Genomic DNA, 19317 nt, shown 5'->3' with positions numbered 1-19317 from the left:
AAAATTTTAATAGGTCAAGTAGAGAGTCTAGAGACATCATGGTGCCAGAAGGGAGTTCATAGGAAGCAAGAAGGATGTGACTGGTGATGGAGGCAAGGATATTCAAAAGAAAGCAGCACTTCTGGATATGACTCTCAACATCATGGAAGTGGTAAAATATTTATTGTAACAAAAATGCAAATAAATTAAAATAAAAAGCACGATATGATGTAAGAGTGTTGACAAAGCACTGAAGCATAGCACATTCAACATTCCCTTAAACCAGATGCACAATAACTGATCAAACCAAATGAAACTAAAAACCCAATCTTTCAGAGTAAAATAAAGGAAAACTTATTAAAATGAAAAACATACTTCTAGTGTTAGTTCAAGTCTTTTTTTTTTTTTTGAGTCAAGTTGGAATTCTACATGTTGAAGTTTTGAGTAGTATAGTCCAGAAGATCTTTTTCTTCCTTATAGAAAGGGCCATTACTCAATGTTGGCACTAACAATCCATAGTTAGCACATTCTAAGATTTACCAACCTTTGGCATTTTTTCCACAAAGTGACCATTCTAAGATTCAAAATCACATCTCACACTACCTGAGTTTTTACCATTACAGCAAGCAATGTGACAATCCTTCGACCTAGAGTGGTTCCAGTTCTCATAAAATGCTTAGTTGCGCCATCCTTATTAGTTGAACTCGTCCTACACAAGCAGTGCACAAGTCATGAACATTCTCATAAAAAACACGAAGTTTATCGTTGTTACCATTAGAAGTGACCGGAATATCAAGGATGAAATGCTTAGTGGTGTTCACATGGACATAGACATACGGGGAAATAGAGAGCGAGACGCCCTCTCCATATCTTTTTTGAGCATAATGAAAGTCCCTAGATCTCTAAGAATGATCTCTAAATCTTCCCTGGACCAAAATTCCAGAGGAAGTCCTGGAATCCTAACCCACACACCTGCTTCCTCCAACTTTTCTTTGAGAGGATTAAAGTCGTACCTCCATCTCATGAAGGCAATATACTTCCCTTTGATGACCCAAGGTTCCTCCTTAAGGACCCTAGAGATGTTTGCCGAAGCCGCAGAGGAGAAAAGATAGGGACCATTGCACATAATTTGAATATCCAATTTACAAGAAAGTTTCCAGTCTTTAATTTTATCAACCAGAACCTGGAGTGGTTCTAGTTCTCCAAGGAACTTTGCAAACAAGCAAAGAGCACCCTTCCTCTCCATAAGTTTCTTTCCTTTGAGTTCTTCCAGATTTACTGTACGGACAACACGAGATTTTGGACTCTTTGTTATCCATAACAGCCTTCTTAGACTCCAACAGAAAAGCTTCAGAAAAAGATCTGTGAACATTGCTAGTTTCACCAACATGGAAGGTAGACTTCGATGCAGTGGCCATATTAATCTAGTGCGAATTTAGAGAGTAGACACGAAATCTATGATACCCGAAAGACTTGGTTATTTGTTGCAAGGTAGACCCCGATGTATTGACAAAAAAATATCTTGGTTATTTGTTGGAAGGGAAAATCTTGGTTATTCTGGAAAAGCATCATTTTGGGAGTATCAGAAGGAAGAAGGAAGAAATTCTTGCGAAACTCCAAGTGATCCAAGAGCAGTTAGAGGATGACCCAAATAATAGAACCCTCGTTAATCATGAGATTGCCCTTCAAAAGCTTCTTAACAACACTCTTGCTAGAGAAGAAGTTTATTGGGCTCAAAATGCTAGAGTTGATTGGATTAAACTTCGAGATAAAAATAAAAATTTTTGTTACACCACTGCAACAATTCGAAGAAACAAAAATAAAATCAGGAAAATCAGAAATGACAATGATATACGGGTGCATGACATGGAAAATATCAAAGAAATGTTTTGTAGTGGTTACAAGAAAAGGTTCAATTCTGAGGGTACCTCAGATGTTGATGATTTCATCTCAAAAATAGGAGGTTGTGCAACAGAATCTATGAATACTAGCCTATGTAAAGAAGTTACAAATGAAGAAATCCATAATACCCTTCTATCAATGAAGGATATGAAGGCCCCTGGTCCTGATGGACTTAATGTTTATTTTTTCAAAAAGTTCTGGAATATTGTTCGGGATTCTCTCTATAAGACAGTTAAAGCCTTATTATGGGAAAATGAATGTTGAGTTAAATAGAACGTTTATCACCCTTATCCCTAAGTGTGATAACCCGGAGCGGATTAATGATTTTAGGCCCATTAGCCTATGTAATGTTATTTACAAGATCATGAAATGATGCATACTATGAAAAAAAATAGAGGCAAACGGGGGAAGCTTGCATGTAAGGTTGATATGGAAAAGGCCTATGATAGGTTGGAATGGGACTTGATTAGGAGAGTGCTTGTTAAATTTGGATTTCATATCAAATGGATTAACTGGGTGATGAAGTGCATCACTCCACTTTCTTTTCAGATTCTCTTAAATGGTTCTCCTACTCGTACCATTGGGGCCAATAGGGGTATTCGGCAAGGTGATCCCCTCTCCCCGTATATTTTTGTCCTTTGTACTGATGCCATTGCAAGTAAATTTCATAAAGAGGTTGTGAGTGGCAAGAATAATATTGGCTATACGACCTCTAAGGGAGGTCCAGAAATTCCAATTCTTCAGTTTGCAAATGACTGTATCATTTTTGCTAAAGCTTCTATTAACACTTGTATTAAAATCAGGGAGATCTTGGACAGATTTGCAAAAGCATTTGGTCAATTGTCCAATTATTTTAAATTAACCATTTCCTTTCCCAAAAACATCCGATTAGGCATCAGAAAATTATGGCCAAAATTCTTAAAATCCCAATTAGGAATAGGAATACAACATATCTTGGTGCTCCCATTATTGAGGGTAGAGTGACAAAAGATACTTTCAAACTCTTGAAAGAAAAAATGAATAACAAACTGGCAAGTTGGAAAAAATTCTCTTTCTCTAGCTAAGAGATTAACTTTAATTAGTTCTTCTACCTCGATGGTTCCTTAATTTGTTATGCAAACTTTTAAAATTCCAAGTAGTGTGGTCACTGATTTAGAAAAGACCAAAGGGACTTTATTTGGTCGAATGCAAAGAGACAAAACTCCATTCTATCTTGTCAGGTGGAGCAAGGTTTGTTCACCCAAAAAATGGGGTGGATTAGGTGTGAGGAATCTCAAATGGATGAATAAGACCCTTCTTGCTAAGTTGGGGTAAAAAATTTTAAATTGCCATGACAATCTTTGGGTCAAGGTTGTGACTAATAAATACCTTAATAACAACAATTTCTATGATGAAAAAAAAAAGAATAGCTCTTCTTGTGCTTGGATTCATGGGCTGGTAATGGTCCTCTAATTGAATTTAATAATAGGAGAGATTTGATTGATATGCATTTGACGGTTAGTGGGGTCATTGACCTTGAAAGGGGAGTGTGGAAAGAGGATTTTATTAAGGGTCCATTTGGTTTGTAGTCGAAATCGGAATCGGAACCGGAAAGGTCCATTTCCCATAGTCTGTTTGGTTTAGACAGGAATGAGAATGAGAATTAAAATCAGCAGGAATGGGATTTCATTCCCATGGGAGGGGCAGCGAATGGCCATTCCCTCAAATGGGGGAATGCCATTCCAGCAGGAATGAGAATGGGAATGGGATTCCGATTTCGCCCAACCAAACAGTTGGAATTGAAATAGCCCATTTCGATTCCGATTCCGATTCCAGACCCTATTCCTGCGAACCAAACCAGGCCTAAGTCTATTACCACTTATTTGGCTTGGCAGTGTATCCGACCTATATTAATTCTTCATGGGGACTTTGAAGATGAAAGAGTTTGGAAATTCACCCGAGCTGGTAACCTCTCAGTTAAAACAACTTATAAAGAGGAGTGTCGGTTTAACAGTGGTAAGTGTCTTATTGCCAACTATCATATTAATTTTTGGAAACTCATGCTCCCCCCCAAAATTAAATTTTTTCTCTATCTCTTATTAAATAATAGACTTCTCACAAAAAAAAAATAATCTTATAGCCAGGGGTCTAGGGATTGATCCAGCATGTGCCTTTTGTGGGGAGGTAGAGGACTTCCATCACCTATTTATTAGATGTGAAAACTCTAAACAAATCTGGAGTGGATTAGATGAGGACTTTCCAATTCTCGGGAACTCTTTCCCGTTGGTCAGGCAGTGGTGGTCTTTACTTAACAAGCAAAATGGTTATTCCAGGGATAATTTCTTGAGAGAAAAATTTGCTTGTGTTTCTTGGTTCATTTGGAGGAATAGAAAAATAAATGTTTTAATGAAGGTTTCAGTAATGCAGAGAATATCATTAGTAGAGCTTTTGCTTACTGGAATGAAATTAAAGAAGTTTCTTTTTGCGTGGGTAACACTAACAGTTAAAGTCTAAATCTTGTTAAGTGGTTTAAGCCCAAAACTGATTGCATCAAAATCAACTTTGATGCTTTCTGTTCGACTAATGGCAACTGTGCCATTGGGTGTGATGTCATAATTTTGCATCAATGCAAATTTATTTGCATTGCAATCAAACACAGCCTTAGCCTTTAAACCATGGATTGGTTTTGGGAACCCATATCTGCTGCTATATAAAAGGCTATATAAGCAATTACAAGTGAATAAATAAGTGTTTTGTATACAAAAACTATATAAGCAATTACAAGTGAATAAATAAGTGTTTTGTATACAAAGCATGGATTCCATGTATACTGAACACGCCAGTCCCCAGTCATGATTGGTTGGTTACATATGATTTTATTCTGCCTTAGGTCTTAGTTTTGCATCAATGCAAATAAATTTATACTGCAACCAAACACAGCCTAAGTGCCATTTGGGAATTCACTTGGGTGTATTATTGTAAACATCTCCCAATTACAAATGCGAAAAATATTGCTAAATGCCAATGCATGCTGTAATGTGCACATGAGCAGCAGGTTCAAATTATCCACACATACGGCCGATACATATTGTTCCGACACCCCACCTGACTGGTTCAGGGTGTGACGAATACCTAAACCGGCTCCTCTGAACCAGTTGACAAAAAATAAAAATAAAAATAAAAACCACCAAAAGGAGTATTAATTCGCCCGAAATGCCACATATAGATATTTTGAACCTTGCTTCAGTGTATTTGGAAACATCTGCACATGAATGCTATGATGTGCAAAATTTGGGAGGACTGTAGCTTTTGATTTCATCTGGCTTTAGAGAGCAATTAGAAAAAAAGGAAAACACCTTTTCAGCTAAAGGGCAGATTTTGGCTTTCGAGTTTCGATCTCTTTTCCATATTTTCAGCAAACATTTCTCTACGGTCACGTACTAAAATGACAAAACATTCAAGGGCCGATACCGAAACCAATCTCAAGCATATCTACTTCAATTACCACACGATGAATCACCCACTTGAGCTGTAAAAAAAGGAGGATGAGTTTGAACCATGCATCTGTGGTATTCATACAAGTCCCAAACAAGATCGCCACGAAAAATCTATGATGCCAGAAAACTCCAATATTCTTTGCAAACATTGTTGGAACTTGGGAGTCGCTCAAGTGCGAGACAAGACATCTAAGTAAAAAAGCATCAACACCACATAGGCCCTTATTCGTCGAGGAACGGAACACACTATTCGTTAGCACAAAGCTAATGAACAAACTATTCATTAGCATCATCCATTAAACTGAGATATTCCCTAAACTTAACCAAACCATACCATGATCAACCCCTTCGCGTGACTATATGTGTAATGCGTACCCAACATTTTCGTAACAAATCCATTCATTTAGAGGGTCAACTAGTAATTCAAAATATTAAAGAAAACCATGAAGTAGATACTACTCGATGTTTCGTTTCTCTGGAACAACCACCAAAATAAGAGGAAATTAAGTGCAAAGGATGTGGATGATGAGCTACACAGAAATTTCTGAAAACAAAACTAGGGAAATTGAAGTCAAAAGCCAGCCAACTTCATTGCAAGTAATTGCCTTAACTAGTTCTAATAAACATGATAAAAAGCAGATGACAATATGTCTTGCCGCCAACAGCTCGTCACTCTTACGCATCAGCAAACCTGAAAACAAAAGCAAGGTTATGTCACCAATAATATAGACAAGCAACATCAACTCAAATGGTGAGATATTAAGTTAAAAAAAAAAAAATAGAAAATACGAACCAAATTCCTTTTAAATAAAAGATAGAGAAAAAAAAACGAAACAAAATCCACATATCCACCACTCACCCAAGCTCAGAGAGTTTCAGATGAGCATCTGTATAATCAGCGAAGAAAGCATCCTCATCCTGAAACAGAGTCAACCAACCCCATTAGGAACAGAAGATCATCATAATTGACATCAAGGGATAAAATACAAATGGTGATTGAATACAAACCGCAGCATATTTCTCTACTAAAGGACGGAAGGCAGGATCACTCAGAAGGGCCTTGTCGGATGGCAGCTGGAGAAGTCCTTCCTTCTCACCACTGAGGAGCTCCCTGTTAATAAAATGCTTACACACTAAGAATACCGACAACCCGTTCGATGCTAAATCACATACCTCTCTCTCACTCTCTCTCTCTCTCTCTCATTTAGCTAGTAGCAGCTTACTTGAAGTAGGTGTTATCAAAGATAAGAGGGTTAAAAGTCCAAGCTCCTTCAAACCCAGAACGCTCCTTGTGGCACCTTCCCTGTTGAACAATTGTCCATCCAAGACGTATAATTATAAACATCAACTCTCAGCGTTAAAGCTGTGCTAAATAGACTAATACAAATGGAAGAAAATGTCAGATTTGTAAACAAACCAGGGTGTGGCCGCCAGAGAGAGCAACAATATCCTTGTCACTGAGTCCCATTTGTACACTAAAAACTTGCCTCAGATGGTCCGAACCTGAAGGTAAAACACAAAATACCTTAAATTCCATCCGAGAGCCCACCTTTAAACCCCATACCCACCCCACCCTTTTAACTGCACCCTCTAAATGCAAGTAGTAAAACAAACTAACCCTTAGTAGCATCAGGCAGACGTCCTTCTGGTGGTGGCTCAGGTTTGTCCTGTGATAAACAAAATATTTTTCATCATAATCAAACCAAAATTTTAAGGCTATACTACATAGTACCCATGGAAAAAAAAATCAATCGTAGATAGTGGATACAGTAACAATACCAGCATAGTGATTTATTCGTTTTAAAATTGAGAGTTGAGATTACATTGAAATTCCAGTCTTGGATTTTGTGTTGGTAAAAAATTGATAAACCGTGAATATTTGTATTTGCACACTCCTCAATCAGAGCCTTGGAAGGAATTAAGGCTTAGTTTGGAAGGAGTACAAAACCTTGTATTTTATATTATTTTTGTATGTATTTGCATTGTACATTTTTGTATTTCTACTCTTTTCAAACTGAGCCTAAAATACAAATATGTATAATGAAAATACATATAAAAAATGCATTAACTGGGTAATTCTTTTAAAGGCAATGACCTTTTTAGCCATATAAATCCATTATTAAAAGGGGCACTATTGTCCCATGTGACTTTTCCCATGTAGGAAAGTTATTTACCCACTAGGAGATGGGTATATAACTGGGTAATTCTTTTAAAGGCAATGACCTTTTTAGCCATAAAAATCCATTATTAAAAGGGGCACTTTTGTCCCATGTGACTTTTCCTATGTGGGGAGATGGGTATCACCTACCCAAGCGACAGCCAAGAAAATAAACTTTCCCTGATCCTCACAAAAATCTCAAAAAAGAACATAGGTTTTGATGGGAACCAAAATCACATTGACCAACCCCCCCACAAATCTCTCAAAATCCAAAAAAAGAACACCCACTAAGGAGTAAATGATGTAGTTCCCAATTAATATGAATAAAAAATGCCGCAGGGAGAGGGTTATTTGTTTGGGGAGAGAGCAAATTGATGTGGTCCCCATTTTGAGGAGTAGGTGCAAATTTATTCACTCTATTTTTTTGGATAGAGACAAAATTAAAAAAATGGTGTTGCTATTTCCTACACTGATGATTTCTGAAACACGCATATTTCAACTCAAGGCAGGCTGGGCTGAACTTGTCCCCAAAAGTACACAATAAATAACCATGAAATATTTAGCAGACAGAAATCAGCCATAAGCCACTGCAACACAAAAATGCCAGTGACTTGAGAGCGCGAGACGGAGCTTCACTCACCTCTCTTCCAGGGTGGAACGGAATTTCAGGTCCTCCGGTAATTTCAACAGCAACAACACCGGCCAACTGCAATTAAAAAACACGAAATATCAACTGATTCAAAAATACATAAATAAAGTATAAAACGAAAAAAAATAGAACCTACGTTTTGAATAACGCATAAAGAAATGAAAGAATAAAAGAACACACCTGATAGAAGTCAGCATACGACAAGGTTGGGAACTGTTCCTTGATGGGCTCCAAGAGCCTAACGGCGATATCAAGGCCGTTGTTGGCCGCGTGACCAAGCTCCGCTGGTTGCTTCATGGTTCCGAATGGACCTCCTGTCTTAGATTTGACATCGAAGGTTCCGGCTGAGTGCCATCTGTAACAGAATAGCAACACAATCAGTCCATGATCAGATAATGGAAGACGAAAAGGCGTAAAAAATATAAATAAAAAATGAGAATGGCTTACGCCAATCGGAGCATCAAAGGGGCGCAGTTCTTCTCAGCGATTAATCCCCTGAGTTTCTTCTTGCATTTCTCGACTGCCTTCTGGTATTCCTCACTCACGGTTGGGTAGCACTTTCCCATGGCTACAATTCCTGATGTTTAAAAGAATCAGCGTCCGTTGAGATTAGGCTGAGTCCATGAAAAGATATATCTTTATACAAAAATTAAAAAGAAAAAAGAAGGAAAATCGATTCAGAAGATCAACAAATTCTATCGCCATTAACAATTTAATGGGAACCAAATAGATACACAGATCCTAACAGAAATGGACAGTGAAAATCAAAACTCCGCTGAGATTAGGTTGAGTACATGAAAAGATAAACTTTATACAAAAAGAAAAAAAATAAAATAAAATAAAAGAAAGAGACAAAAGAAGGAAAATCGATTCAAAAGATCAACAAACTCTATCGCTATTGAACGATTTAATGGGAACCAAATTGAGACAAAGATCCTAAACAGAAATGGACAGTGAAAATCAAAACTCAGTTCAGTGTAATAAGCGGAGAAAATCTACAGTTTCCAACCTTCTCAGGCAACAGAAATGGAAGACCAAAACCCTAACAACGGATTGAGAACGGCACGAGCAGACCACAAGCTCCCTTCTTCGAAGGCAATCCCAGCGCAGAATTATAAAGGGGTTTTAGAAGGGAGAGAGAAGTTTCTAGTAACATATTCTTAGCCGTCGGATATGATCAGATTTACTATCTTTGCAGACGGCCCAGATCTTGACTTGACCGTGAGATATGGGATTGTTATGTCACAGATGGTAGGTGGCATACTCCAAATAATCCAATGGTGGGAACGGCTTCGACGTTTGCGATTCCAAAACCCGAAAAAGGCGAAGTTGTTTTCCAATGGACGAAATTGGCCTTTCATAGAAAACGCAGAGAAAACGGTACTCTGCAGGCCATTTGAGTCTTTTCGCGACCAAAAATAATGGGCGACTTTTCTTCGGTTCAAACATCTCGAACTTCAAGTGTGAACGCGTCCACAAGGAGAATGATTCCCTCAATCCTTGGCTATAAAGACCAACTGGATATCTCCACGTGGAAAGAAAAAAGGACAATTGGTTTGAACGAGACTGACCAGATGCGGTACCGATCCACGTCAGCAATGTGGGCCATAGCGTACTCTCCTATTCGCTGCCGGTGCGCAACGCACATTTATCTGTGCCGTGCGAGATTTGGGTGCGGAGCATGACCAAAATTATTACCACTCAAATCGATGACCTGCAAGTCTGCAACTTGGGAGTTTCTCGTGAGTATTATTGTTGTATTGTTACATTTAGATCATGTTCTGGAAACAAATCGAGACCGCCCATTTGATCGTTAGCACAGGGTCTAGCCGTAGCCCCTCAACCATGAAATTACGGACTTGGATGTAATTTTTGCCCCCACTTTAGCGTCACTTTATCCATTCTAGGTGGGGCGCATCAATACATAGATGGATGTGATTCACGGTTTTAGCCCAAGGTTTCGCTAACCGGCGTAGCAGATATTTCACTTCCGTATGTCGCCTCGTATTGTATTAAAGTTTAATCCCGCACTTTGGTGGGTGTGAACATTTCGGTTCTGCTCCTCACACCAACCTCCCGGATACATCCGACATGCATCGGGAACATTTTCTGTACTTTTGTATTATTATTTACGAGAGATGTTTCTAATGTAATCGGATGTGTTTGTGTGGTCAGTATAAGATACGCTAACGCTCTGTGAGAATTAGATTCTAATTGGGTGATGAAAGAATTGGTGATTTCTTCTAGATTCCAATCAGATGAGAAACAAAAAAGGAGGGTGACATAGGTATCGTGATGGAATCAATTAGGGATACGTTTGAGGACAAGTGGAGGTGCTGTTCCAAGCATTATAAACCACACACGTCAATAGTAAATGCGACACGTGCAAGAGGGACAGTATCATTTTCCCTCTTCATTATGCAACCCGTTAACCTCACCTCAGGAGTAAATGCAATATAGTTACGTATCGGTCGTATTATATCGGGGCCTTTCGGATATATCCCTACAGGGGGTGCATCGGTCAGGCCATGATTCCAACGTTAATTGGAACTTAAATCGGCCTATATTGATATTTAAAACCTTGGTGCAAATATATATTTTAGTATTTTAACTTTCCTGACCCCTTTTATTTTAACTTTCCTGACTCCTTTGGGATTCCCAAAGTAATGAGATTTCATTTTATGTCAACACCGAAACAAACCAGCTAAATACATCAACGAACCAGCCCTTCTTCATTGGTGCAAATATAAATTAGTAGACTGCAAAACCTTATATTTTGTGCCCTAATGAAATGCAGAATTGTGAACAGACTTATTTATAGGTAGGGCCTGGTCTGACTATGTGAGATTTGGATATTGAGACGGACCCAATTAAATTTTGACAAAAATCAAACCCAAACCCGATCCATCAACAAGATTAATGTAAACACATAAGTGTATTAAATTAAACACCAACAGATGTGGTATTATATCAAATCAGTGGAACTGATAGTAGTAGTCATCCTCACATAATTATATGTAGAATAAAGAAAAGATTAAAAAAATGAAAGAAAAAAGAACATCCATTGTTGGAAAACTCTGTGTATCGTGAGTAGAGGGATATGGCACGATGATAGTGAAGAATGATTTCACGTTCCCACTTCTTAATTGTAAAAAGAAATCGTAATTATTACATCCAAATGACATAAAACATACAGATTTCACACTTTGAGCCCTCTTTTTAACGGGTTCGACACAGGGCAATTTCAAACTGAATGGATCTTGTTTGTTAGCAGTGCAATTTCATTAGCACTGGTGCATAAGTATTTTCAAATTTTACATTTTTCTCATTTGCACTCCAATTTCAAACAGGAGTGGTATAGGTATTTTCAAAATTATGCCGTGGGGCCAAGACAGGCTATAAGGGAAATAAATACTTATTGAGTCTAAAATTTAGGTCATGTTTGAGAGTATTGATGTTAAAAACAAGTGATTATTGAATTATTATTTAAAAACAAGTGCTTATTTTAATAAGCATTTATTTGCATTTGGCACTTAATTTTTTCAAGTGCTTATTTAAAAAAAAAAAAACACTTATTTCATATTAGGCGTTTGGTAGTCTTTTTTCTCCAATAAGCACTTAAATAAGCATTTGTGACTATTTTGTCATTCATTTTCTTTTAAAATTTCAAAATATACCCTTATGAAAGTATGTTTATTAAAGGGAAATTTCCAATTTAGTACCCTGAACTTTGGGGTAATGTTAAGTTAGTATCTGAACTTTCAAATGTGTTACTGCAGTACCCAAACATTCAAAAAGTGTCAAGTTGTATAAAAGGACAAAAATGCCCTTCACCTGTCATCTAATTTTCTTATGATTGGAATCCAATCTCTAACCAGTAACCACCTCTGATATCAAGCCGGTTAGCGAGCTTCTAAAACTGTATCTCTGTAACAGGAAACATGAGTGAGGTGGGGAAGGAGGAGAGTGTCATTTGGCTTGGCCTGGTTCTCAAACACCTCAACCGGTTTAGTCTCAAAGTAGAAGACAATAAACAATGTCTTCTTTTGAAGGGTATTTTTGACATTTTCAGAATTTTTAAGTTGCACATGCCATCACAAGATCAGATAACTGACGGTCGGTTGACCACAGGGACCAACTCGACACTTTTTGAAAGTTTAGGTACTGTAGTGACATTTGAAAGTTCGGGACCTAACTTGACATTACCCCCAAAGTTCAGGGTACTAAAATGGAATTATCCCTTTATTAAGTTACTTTTATAAAAACACTTTTATTAAGGTGCTTTACAAAAAACACTTTTACGAAAGCACTTTCATGAAAAGTACTTTTATACGAAAGCATTTTTACGAAAAGCATTTTAATAAAACCACTTTTATAAAACATACTTTTACGAAAGCACTTCTACAAAAGTACTTCTATTAAATCACATTAATAAAAGCACTTTTATGAAAGTATTGTTATAAATGTACTTTTACAAAACCATTTTTGAGAAAGTACTTTTATAAAATTCAACTAGGGATAATTTTATAAGTGATATTTTAAAATTCAACTAGAAATAATTTTGGAAAAAAATGAATAAGTTTTTATTGTATAAGCACTTAAAAAAGTTGGAAATTTGGGCTTAAAAAATAAACAATTGTTTTGGGCTTATTTCCCAAACACCAATAAGTACTTGATGGTGTCGTCCCAACCCAAATAAATACTTATTTTTAAGCACTCCCAAACATAGCTTTAGACTTTTCAAATAAATGATTATTCTCATGAATAAGCACTTATTTGGGTGTGGTCCCAGCCAAAAATGAGTGCTTATTCCAATAAGCACTTATTTTTAAGCACTCCCAAATCAAAGCCACACCAAAACTAGTTGTTATTTCTCATGTTGTCTCTTTTTGTTAGCTTTAATATAGTTCCTTTGTTTACCCAAAAAAGGTAAATAGTTGAAACCTCCCCAGAAGCTTGATAATTGCAATCACCTCCGTTGAACTTCCTAACACAGTTGCAATTAGACCCCTTTTGTTAGAATTCCTCTAAAAAAAAGCATGCAAATTATAACAAAGGGATCTACTTGCATTTGTGTCATAAAGTTCAGGAAAAGTTTCAGCAACGAGCAGACAGAAACTTCAAAAGAGGTCTCAGCAATATACCCAAAAAAACAACACACCAAAACTTATTTCATTTTGTACGTGGAATCCAGGCTGGCCCATTTATTATGGATTGGAGACAGGGAAAAAAAAAGAAGGAAATGGCATGAGGAAGGTGATGGTGAAGGATGAGAAATTTCAAGTTCCCATTTAAAATGAAATCGTAATTAATTAATGCATCTAAGCGGCAATAAACTGAGTTCAAATCAGCCCCCCACAAGATTGCCCCACCACAACGTCCCACATCACATCCCCGCCATGTATTGGGAACATCTCCCGATGATGACATCATCATTTCTAGTATTATTATTGAGAGATGTTCTCAATACATGGCAGAGATGTGCTGTGGGACGTTGTGGGGATAATCTTGTGGGGGCTGATTTGAACACTAATAAACTTACAAATTCCACACCTTGAGCCTTTTTTCTTCATGAATTCAAATAGGTCAATTCCAATATATGGGTATGCCATTCCATGGTTTCCATGACTTAAAATCGGTACTCATCCACAGTTCTTCATCAGTGACATTCTTTTCTTTGAAAAAGAGGTGTAATTTTTTTGGAAAAGTACGGACAGGTTCATTGTAGATTTCTGAATTCCATTGCAACCCTATAACAATTCAAAATGTCAAATATCCCCACTCTATACGCCTATGTTCGCCCGTAAATTGGCATCAATTCTGAGCTGGCACCTACCCCAACTATAGTTTGAGCCTAAAAATTCTGACCCTGGGCTGAACAGTCATTCTCTCTTTTTTTTCCACTTTTACAGTAAAAACTCTGGTTTTCACCCATCTTAATTTCATCTGATGCAAATGACAAGGGGAAAAAAAAAAAACTTTCATTATAAAATGAAGAAAAATATAGCTAAGGTGTTTCAGTCTGAAAAATTTCCAATTCATTTTATAAGGAAACAGAGGCAGTTTCCATGAAAAAGGGGAATAATGACTTCACATTTTAAATATCCATTTTAATTGATGATTTCCATCCAACATTCTTGTGTTCACAACTAAACAAAAGGAATAATAAAAAAGAAAGAAAGAAAGAAAGATCTTCTCGAGTTGGGAAGTATTTAAAAAACAATTCCATTTTATAGATTTCTAAGTCATTCAAATCCAACCTTTACCCTAAAAAAATTAATTAAAATTCAACCAATGACTTCTCTTGTTCAAGCAGTTTCCTTTTTTCCTGATCTGTTGTCTATTAGCCTATATCATAAATTTATATGGAAACAAACGGTAATGACCATTCTCTACCAAGCCTAAGGTAATAAAAAGTACGAACTTTGTTTGGCACATGGTAAAATTAGTTTTTTTTTTCTTTTCTTTTATACTTTCAATTAGAAGACTAAAATTAGGAAATAGGAACAAATAAATCCTCTCTGCCTAAAATAATGGAATTCAAATCAATGTAGTGCATTGAAAGTCATTGTGCTCAATCTTTTACCGGAATCAAAAAATGCAAATGTTGAGATAGATAAATGGAAAAATTAGAAAGAGGAAGAGGAAGAGGTAGATGAAGTCATTCCAAATAACTTAGGAATTGCTTTAAAAGGCGATAAATAGAAAGAAATGATTTAGTTGCTCATAGTTTAATAATGGATATGGCACCAATCAGAACAGCATGATGAAATGGGATTCATGTAACCAACCTCGTATAGTTGGGACAAGGCTTAGATAATGTTGATCTATTACTAATGGATCTAAGTTTTTAATCTATTACCATCCTACACAAAATGAGTCAAGGGTTATACCAGACCTTTCCTTACATACAATTCAGTAAGATTTTTCTTTTATTTCTCTTAGGAAAATGGTATGGTTGTTTAGATTAAAAGAAGAAAAAAAAAAAAAGAGTTATATTTTGGGTGATGCAACTCTAGGCCACACTTCGGGTGAGAAACAGAGAGTTGTCTTGAGGCTACATCCTCACCTCTCACCGATTTCTTCACATATAATACTATATCTAATGGATATCATCTTTGAATGATGTTCCTAATGGTTGTTTCAGTAATGGAAATGCTTAAATTACTAAAGCATAGAAAAACCCACTTGGGGTGAAGCAACACACGACCACATTTGGGTAAGAGATTAGTGAAGGGTGAGAGGCAGAGAGCTGTCATGAGGCAACACCCTTACCTCTCACCCATTTCTCTACATATAAAATGTTGATATATAATTTTCCTACTCTAAATTCAAACAAATCCTGAGGTAATATATTCTTATAGCAATGGACAAAGAATTGTTTATGATAATATATCTAATGGAAATCAATTTTAAATGGCTTTCCCCATAGCTGTTTCATTAATGAAAATGATCAAATTACTTAAAGCACCTATAATATAGAATTGGGTCATAGAAAACCAACCCATGGCTCGAAAAAAATGCACACACATGTACAAACAAGACATGAGAATATCAAGCGTAGCACAACTTTTAGCCGGATCCGATAGTGAAAAATGCTAATTCAACCAAAGTGACCCCTTTGTTCTAGAGAATGGAGGATGGAAGGAAGCGACTTTGAAGTTTGAACAGCACAAAAAACGTAGATAATCCTAGTGGAACTGTACAAGTCGGCCGGAGAAAAATAAAATTCGTTCATTCACCAATTCAAAAAAATCCATCAAGACTGGTTCTCGTTTATACATCACCACCACCAACAACAAACAAAAAAAGTCTATTAAGAGATTATAATGCATCAAACAAAAATGCATTAATTAGTTATAATGAACAATAAGGATAAACATGGGATTGACCATCATTAAACAATGTCTGAGAAATATCCTCTAATAAGAAGATAATATTATCTATTAGACATTTTAGGGTCCAATGGTTCACAGTTGGAATCGGAATTGAAATCGAAATCCTTCAAAATCGAAATCAAATTAGTCTATTCCATAGTCTGTTTGATTCAAACAAAAAACGGAATAAGAATCGGAATCAACTCAAATGGGAGTTCATTCCCAAGGGAGGGGAGGGAACGACCATTCTATCAAAAATGGGAATTGAATTCCAATTCTGCCCAACCAAACAATTAGAATCAGAAATTCCAATTCTAGACCCCTATTCCCATGAACCAGACGGCCCTTAGACATTTTTACCTGGCATAAACGATTTTTCTCGAATTCCAAACAGACCAGATGGTTTTGGAAGATCTTGATCTCCAAACCCTGTCCAATAAACAACGGATGGACGACCAAAACAAAAATGTTTCTATGCAAATGTATATTCATTTGTTAATAACGCTTAGAGCTTAGAAGTTAGAACATCAGTATTGACTATTGAGACACGCCCACCATAGAAGGAGTTGGTGCAACCTTCCCTAGAGCTGTAAAGTGGCCCGGCACGGCCTGCAGGCTGCCACGGGCCATGCCGTCCTCCCCGATGAAAATTTTAGGGGTCGGCCCGGCACGGCCCACGGCCTAGGCCCAAGCGGGCCCGTGCTGTGTCATGCCGGCATGCAGGTTTGGGCTGGGCCGAGCTGCAGGCTGTGCCGTGGGTTTGGACCGTGTTTGGCTGGCCACAGGGCAGGTCTTGGGCCTAAGCCAAACCGAGTTGCACTGTTTTTTTTTTATTTTTTATTTTTTTTTTGAAATTTTTGATTTTTTTTCTAAGTAAAATTGTAAAACTAAAATATTTAACTTTCCTATGAACTTTGGGAATTAAGAACTATTTAACCAAGTTGAAATAAGAATGATGGAATAAAAAATTGGAAGAAAAATAGGAATTTTATTTCATTTAAATTTGAATGGTACAAATTAGTGAATTACAAATACAATGATTGGATCATTGCATACTTGGATGAATGAAATATAAAAATGGAATAATTTAATAAAATATAAAAAATACAATATGGTTACAAATTGAAAATATAAAATTACATTGTTAAAAAATTCAAAAAATATATCAAATATATCAAATAAAATTTAAAACTTTTACAATAATTTGAAAAAATGAAAAATTCTACAAGTAATCAAATTCATGAATCATCATTCATGACTTTCATCATCTGCTTCGGGTGAAATGTCCGTTGTTGTATCATGCCCTCCCTTGTCTTGTAATCTATCTTCTGCATCTAACCAATCCTTGGAGCAAATGCACATCTCTATGCTTTTATCATTCATGCAGCTTCTTTTGTCATCTAGCACCCTGGTACCTGCACTAAAACAAGACTCTGATGGAATTGTAGACACCGAAGGGGTTAGTAGATCACAAGCCATGGCGGCGAGAACCGGATAATTTTTCGAGTGTTCACTCCACCAAGCTAAAATATCAAAATTATATGATACTTCACCTAAATTAGAAAAATTTGCTTGCAAATAAAAATTAATTTCAATAAATGAACTTGTTGTAGAACTAGCAAATTTCTACCCTCTACTTATTAAATAAAAAAACTTTTCTCTTCTACTACTGGGCTCAAAGTCAAAAGGAGAAGAAGTTGTAGGAATATTTCCTGCAGCTTCAGATTCATACAAACTATACATTTCAAATAATAAATTATTAATTTCTTCTTTATTATTTCCTATATCAATATTCGTATTTTCATAATATGTTTTAAGTAAAATATCTAAACCATCTTTCCTAATCCCAGGGTCTAATATTGTAGCTAAACAATAAAGGGGAGAAATGTTCTCCCAATATTTTTTAAATTTATTTTCCATAATTTCAATAATACATTGAAATTGTTGATTATTTCTATATTTGGCAAAACAATCACTAATTACCATTAATTGATATGGTAAATTACAACTAGTTGGATAATAAATTCCAGATAATTCATTTGTTGCATTATAAAAATCAGAAAGAATTTGTTTATGAGATATACAACTTTCTAACATAGCATAGGTAGAATTCCACCTATGCTTTACATCTAATATAAAATGTTTATATTTCAAACCATAGTTTTGGCATAAATATTTAAATTCTTGTTTTCTTGCCCCTGAACTTTTTATATATATATAATACAATTTCTAATTTTTGAAATATGATTGAAATAATATTCAAGGCATCTTGAATACATAAATTTAAGATGTGACATGCACATCTAATATGAAATAATTTACCATTTAAGCATGGTTTTAATTGAGATTTTAAAATATTTATTGCAAAATCATTATTGCTAGCATTATCAAAACTAATCCCTAAGCATGCAAAGTATTTAAAATACTTGCAGCAATAGCTAGGCCACTATGTGGCCATTCAAGCCTATTAAAACTTAAAATTCTTTTATTCAAAATACTTGCAACTTTAGAATTAAGATTTGCTAACAAAGAAATTAAATTTTGTTTATATGAATAAAAAATTTTTAAAGCATCAGTTCTTATAGTATTCCTATAAACTTTTTTATATTGTGGGTTTATAGAACTACGCAATCATTTTTCTAGCTTTGGATCTTCAGCTAACATAAATCATTGCTCTGCATGTACAATATACTTAGCAAGTTCTTGTCTCATTTTTTCTTGTGAATATTTAAAAGTACCAAAACTAGTCCCCCTCCCAATTTGTGTTTGGGTTGTTTCTCTCCCTTCATCTTCCTCGCGCTCATGTGTGAGCAGATATCTGCTCAAATGACCCGTACCACCTTTGCTATAATAACTAAAGTCTTTTCTACATTTTTGGCAAACGGCCATTTTCCTCTTCCCCTCAATATCCTCTACTTTGAAAACTTCCCAAACCGGGCTACTTAGCTTAGAAGCCCTCCTTTTTCCACTAGTATCACTACTACCAGGGGTTAAAGTTCCACTTCCATCGAGATCAAACGCATTGGCATTAGTGTTAACACTAATACTATCGTGATGCGATTGAATGTCATCCATGGTGAACATGTTGAGGAATTGGTTTTGAGAAGGGCCGACCATTTTTTTTAATTCTAAAAAGATAAAAATTAATCTAATTCGACTTACCTGGATTGTCGGTTCAAAATCCCAACTTAATTTCCACGGTTGAAGCCTTTCAATGTCCAAGCCTCCCAAATTGAGATACTTGAGCTGGTTGAGCAAGCCTTCTTATTGTTGAAA

At 36.1% G+C, this 19317-nt stretch overlaps 2 protein-coding genes across 3 annotated transcripts; one reads left to right on the top strand and one right to left on the bottom strand.

The window, feature by feature from the left end:
• The first annotated feature begins 1367 nt into the window (after nt 1-1367).
• On the top strand, nt 1368-2145 carry LOC104594988 (uncharacterized). The gene is made up of 2 exons (XM_010255539.1): nt 1368-1374; nt 1520-2145. Exons 1-2 carry the CDS (start codon nt 1368-1370, stop codon nt 2143-2145), a joined length of 633 nt encoding a protein of 210 aa, XP_010253841.1.
• A 3593-nt stretch (nt 2146-5738) lies between these two features.
• On the bottom strand, nt 5739-9364 carry LOC104594740 (L-ascorbate peroxidase 2, cytosolic). Of its 2 annotated transcripts, none has more exons than XM_010255193.3 (10): nt 9174-9364; nt 8612-8741; nt 8345-8519; nt 8156-8221; nt 6976-7024; nt 6775-6860; nt 6581-6660; nt 6366-6468; nt 6217-6275; nt 5739-6048 (listed from the first exon to the last, which is right to left on the bottom strand). In XM_010255193.3, exons 2-10 carry the CDS (start codon nt 8728-8730, stop codon nt 6033-6035), a joined length of 753 nt encoding a protein of 250 aa, XP_010253495.1. In that variant the 5' UTR covers nt 8731-8741; nt 9174-9364; the 3' UTR covers nt 5739-6032. The 2 variants fall into 2 exon arrangements, with proteins under 2 accessions (XP_010253495.1, XP_019052879.1); XM_019197334.2 differs by having other exon boundaries at nt 8612-8778; nt 9174-9247.
• Nucleotides 9365-19317: the final 9953 nt, after the last annotated feature.

Source organism: Nelumbo nucifera, chromosome 2, assembly GCF_055504915.1.
Source record: "Nelumbo nucifera cultivar China Antique chromosome 2, China Antique-T2T, whole genome shotgun sequence".
Lineage (NCBI taxonomy): Eukaryota > Viridiplantae > Streptophyta > Magnoliopsida > Proteales > Nelumbonaceae > Nelumbo > Nelumbo nucifera.
Note: the sequence above shows the minus strand (reverse complement) of the source record. Positions and strands in the feature narration are given on the sequence as shown.